We start from the raw sequence: 5,084 nt of genomic DNA, 5'->3' as shown, positions 1-5,084 counted from the left end.
ATTTCAGGAAAACAGCATTTTATTTTATTTTCCCCCCCCGTCATTTATTTCTGCTGAGCGGGCATATCTGAGTGGAGCCTCGGAGCGAGCACGGAGCGGGGAGCGCTCCATGCGTAAATGAAGGTGAGCGCTGAGCGAGCGTGGAGCGGCGTGGGGGGGGAATCAACATGAGAGAATGAGAGCGGAATTAAAGCCGTCCAGAGCGAAGAGCGGATTTCTCGGCCGCTCCGCTCCACTCACATGCTCTGATCGCCATAACATTTTGTAAAAAAAATACATATTTAGCCCCATGCTCGAATGCCCCCGCCCCCCTGTTCCTTAAAACGAAAGAAAGCAGCAAATGAAAGAAAATGAACACTCCTCTTTTACTTTCTCTAATAACAACCTAAAACATGAACCTTGGTTGAAAAAAACTAAAGTTGTCCTTTAAGTAATGCTGATGTTTTACTTCAGTGATGCTTGCGGAACTCGACTTCGTCTCGTTCCTGACCGCATCCCTGTCGTGGCAATAATCACGTTAACCCACACCCTCTCGTGTAATATTGCTTAATAGAAACATTTTTAGAATCTGATCTCAGCTCAGAATGAAAACTGTCAGGATGTAGAAGACATTTTTAGAATCTGATCTCAGCTCAGAATGAAAACTGTCAGGATGTAGAAGACATTTTTAGAATCTGATCTCAGCTCAGAATGAAAACTGTCAGGATGTAGAAGACATTTTTAGAATCTGATCTCAGGTCAGAATGAAAACTGTCGGGATGTAGAAGACATTTTTAGAATCTGATCTCAGCTCAGAATGAAAACTGTCAGGATGTAGAAGACATTTTTAGAATCTGATCTCAGCTCAGAATGAAAACTGTCAGGATGTAGAAGACATTTTTAGAATCTGATCTCAGCTCAGAATGAAAACTGTCAGGATGTAGAAGACATTTTTAGAATCTGATCTCAGGTCAGAATGAAAACTGTCAGGATGTAGAAGACATTTAGTAGAATCCGATCTCAGCTCAGAATGAAAACTGTCAGGATGTAGAAGACATTTAGTAGAATCTGATCTCAGCTCAGAATGAAAACTGTCAGGATGTAGAAGACATTTTAGAATCTGATCTCAGGTCAGAATGAAAACTGTCAGGATGTAGAAGACATTTTTAGAATCTGATCTCAGGTCAGAATGAAAACTGTCAGGATGTAGAAGACATTTTTAGAATCTGATCTCAGCTCAGAATGAAAACTGTCAGGATGTAGAAGACATTTTTAGAATCTGATCTCAGGTCAGAATGAAAACTGTCAGGATGTAGAAGACATTTTAGAATCTGATCTCAGGTCAGAATGAAAACTGTCAGGATGTAGAAGACATTTTAGAATCTGATCTCAGCTCAGAATGAAAACTGTCAGGATGTATAGAAGACATTTTTAGAATCTGATCTCAGCTCAGAATGAAAACTGTCAGGATGTAGAAGACATTTTTACAATCTGATCTCAGGTCAGAATGAAAACTGTCAGGATGTAGAAGACATTTTAGAATCTGATCTCAGCTCAGAATGAAAACTGTCAGGATGTAGAAGACATTTTTAGAATCTGATCTCAGGTCAGAATGAAAACTGTCAGGATGTAGAAGACATTTTAGAATCTGATCTCAGCTCAGAATGAAAACTGTCAGGATGTAGAAGACATTTTAGAATCTGATCTCAGCTCAGAATGAAAACTGTCAGGATGTAGAAGACATTTAGTAGAATCTGATCTCAGCTCAGAATGAAAACTGTCAGGATGTAGAAGACATTTTTAGAATCTGATCTCAGCTCAGAATGAAAACTGTCAGGATGTAGAAGACATTTTTAGAATCTGATCTCAGCTCAGAATGAAAACTGTCAGGATGTAGAAGACATTTAGTAGAATCTGATCTCAGCTCAGAATGAAAACTGTCAGGATGTAGAAGACATTTTTAGAATCTGATCTCAGGTCAGAACGGGGTTAATAGTATTATTATTATTATTCTCGTTGCAGCTCCAGTTTCTCGTGCGGCCTGGCGGGGGCGCTGGCGTCCAACCCGGTGGACGTGGTGCGCACCAGGCTGATGAACCAGCACCGCGGGGGGGTGGGGGCGGGGGGGCCGCTGTACCGCGGCACGCTGGACGGCCTGATGGTCACGGCCCGCAGCGAGGGCTTCAGCGCGCTCTACAAGGGCTTCTGGCCCAACTGGCTGAGGCTGGGGCCCTGGAACATCATCGTATCCTTACTGTGTGGGGGGGTGTGTGTGTGTCAGTGTTGTGTTTGGCAGCAAATTTCTATTTTAGTTTTAGTCATTAGTCTCCTGAATAGTTTTCACTTAGTCTTAGTCACATTTTAGTCACCTGGAATGTATTAGTGTTTAGTCTAGTTTCAGTCGACTAAATGTCATAAGATTTTAGTCGACTAAATCTACAGTTGATTTAGTCGACTAAAATGTATTTTTGCGGGCCTTGTTGCCGTCATAATGACTTATTTTACACTTGCTGAAAATAGTCGATCTACAAGCTCACAACGCGTCGCAGCGCGACGCGTTGTGAGCTTGTAGATCGGCTGGGCAGACAAAGTAACGTAACAGAGTTACAGAGTCAAACCACTTTGCAAGTTGCAACCCAACTACGATACACAAGCTATCTCTGGTGTTGTTCAATCATGACTGTGTGCTACACAGTGACATATCTGTTATGCTCTGGACGTTCGTGAGCCGCGCGCAACGGGCGCATGTTAGGGGGAACGCTAACATGCGTTAATTGCGTTAAATATTTTATATTAATTAACGCCGTTAACGCGTTATTTTTGACAGCCTTAATATATATACATATATATATATATATATATATATATATACACACATAAATAATGGTGATGAGTTCTAAATGATGCTGGTTTGAAGTTCAATGCTTTCTTTAACCTTTAACCTCGTCTCCCTCAGTTCTTCATGACATTTGAACAGCTGAAGAAGCTTCCCTTGTAACCATGGCAACCATGGACCTTCACCCTCCACCAGATAATAATTATTATTATTATTTATACACTTTAATTTGACCGTTTCTTTACGCTTTTATACACCTTCTGAACAGGTTGGTTTGTTTGTTTGTTGTTATTTATCGTGTTTTCTTTTGATCATATTTGGACAAACCGCCCTTGAACGCACTCTCCCTCCAAAAGTTATGGAATGTTTATTTTTTATTTTTTTATATCATGTGACCGGGTGTCACGTGATCAGATGTCAAGGTATTAAAATGATTAAGTCAGATGGTGGTCCCCAGGTTGATTCTATAGTCAAGATGGTGGTCCCCAGGTTGATTCTATGGTCAAGATGGTGGTCCCCAGGTTGATTCTATAGTCAAGATGGTGGTCCCCAGGTTGATTCTATAGTCAAGATGGTGGTCCCCAGGTTGATTCTATAGTCAGGATGGTGGTCCCCAGGTTGATTCTATAGTCAAGATGGTGGTCCCCAGGTTGATTCTATAGTCAGGATTGTGGTCCCCAGGTTGATTCTATAGTCAAGATGGTGGTCCCCAGGTTGATTCTATAGTCAAGATGGTGGTCCCCAGGTTGATTCTATAGTCAAGATGGTGGTCCCCAGGTTGATTCTATAGTCAAGATGGTGGTCCCCAGGTTGATTCTATAGTCAAGATGGTGGTCCCCAGGTTGATTCTATAGTCAAGATGGTGGTCCCCAGGTTGATTCTATAGTCAAGATGGTGGTCCCCAGGTTGATTCTATAGTCAAGATGGTGGTCCCCAGGTTGATTCTATAGTCAGGATGGTGGTCCCCAGGTTGATTCTATAGTCAAGATGGTGGTCCCCAGGTTGATTCTATAGTCAAGATGGTGGTCCCCAGGTTGATTCTATAGTCAAGATGGTGGTCCCCAGGTTGATTCTATAGTCAAGATGGTGGTCCCCAGGTTGATTCTATAGTCAAGTTGGTGGTCCCCAGGTTGATTCTATAGTCAAGATGGAGAGATTCCGGTTACAGAACAAACACTCCATAGAAATGATTGTAACTATATCTGTTTTAGCCAAAACAATATCACTTACCCTACCTTAAAAAAAGAAAGAAAAGAAAAAAATAATGCCAAATCAGTGAGATTATAGACTCATTATTAATTAATTTATTTGTGATGTCATCGAGTAGGTCAGTGAACTGAGTTCTGTTTAATTTAATTAATGTGATATTATGAATCAACAGTGGCGCGCACAGATGGACACTAGGTGGTGCTAGAGCACCTGCCCTTTGCCCTCTGGACAGAAATGTGGCCTTTTACAGTGTACAGTATGTGGACCATGGTGTCATTGATCAATTATTGATTAAAAAAAAGCTTCTAATATATTATTTATGCCCCAAAATCTATAAATCTCACACTATTATAAGGCAACCGGCCGGTTTTCACGGGCTGCACAAGGTGCCCTTTTTTCCACTTGAGCACCTGCCCCTCTAAATGTCTGTGCACGCCACTGTGAAGCAATCTATTGTTTTATGAAATGTATGAATTAATTAATGCAATGTTTCATTGCTGAGATGTGATTATTCTGGGTCAATTTAAAGTGTGTTTCAGCTGAACTCTGAACTGTAGACTGTAAACCTGGCATCCTTTGAACTGCTGTAAACCTGGCATCCTTTGACCTGCTGTAAACCTGGCATTATTTTAACCGCTGTAAACCTGGCATCCTTTGAACCGCTGTAAACCTGGCATCCTTTGACCTGCTGTAAACCTGGCATCCTTTGAACCACTGTAAACCTGGCATCCTTTGACCTGCTGTAAACCTGGCATCCTTTGACCTGCTGTAAACCTGGCATCCTTTGAACCACTGTAAACCTGGCATCCTTTGAACTGCTGTAAACCTGGCATCCTTTGACCTGCTGTAAACCTGGCATCCTTTGACCTGCTGTAAACCTGGCATTATTTGAACTGCTGTAAACCTGGCATCCTTTGAACCGCTGTAAACCTGGCATCCTTTGAACCGCTGTAAACCTGGCATCCTTTGACCTGCTGTAAACCTGGCATTATTTTAACCGCTGTAAACCTGGCATCCTTTGAACTGCTGTAAACCTGGCATCCTTTGAACCGCTGCAAAC

The 5,084-nt window shown here is 41.9% G+C and overlaps 1 protein-coding gene across 1 annotated transcript in view; it reads left to right on the top strand.

Moving 5' to 3' along the window:
* Nucleotides 1–3,259, top strand: part of slc25a14 (solute carrier family 25 member 14) — a 33,024-nt gene extending 29,765 nt beyond the window's left edge. The window contains exons 8-9 of the mRNA XM_083765188.1: nt 2,002–2,224; nt 2,936–3,259. Coding sequence (XP_083621314.1) covers nt 2,002–2,224; nt 2,936–2,977 — 265 coding nt within the window. The 3' untranslated portion in view covers nt 2,978–3,259. The remainder of the gene's footprint in view (nt 1–2,001; nt 2,225–2,935) is intronic.
* The last annotated feature ends 1,825 nt before the right edge of the window (nt 3,260–5,084 follow it).

Source organism: Protomyctophum parallelum (assembly GCF_964188405.1).
Source record: "Protomyctophum parallelum genome assembly, chromosome: 1".
NCBI classification, from domain to species: domain Eukaryota; kingdom Metazoa; phylum Chordata; class Actinopteri; order Myctophiformes; family Myctophidae; genus Protomyctophum; species Protomyctophum parallelum.
The sequence above is the reverse complement of the archived record's forward strand: the minus strand, read 5'-3'. Positions and strand labels throughout refer to the sequence as shown.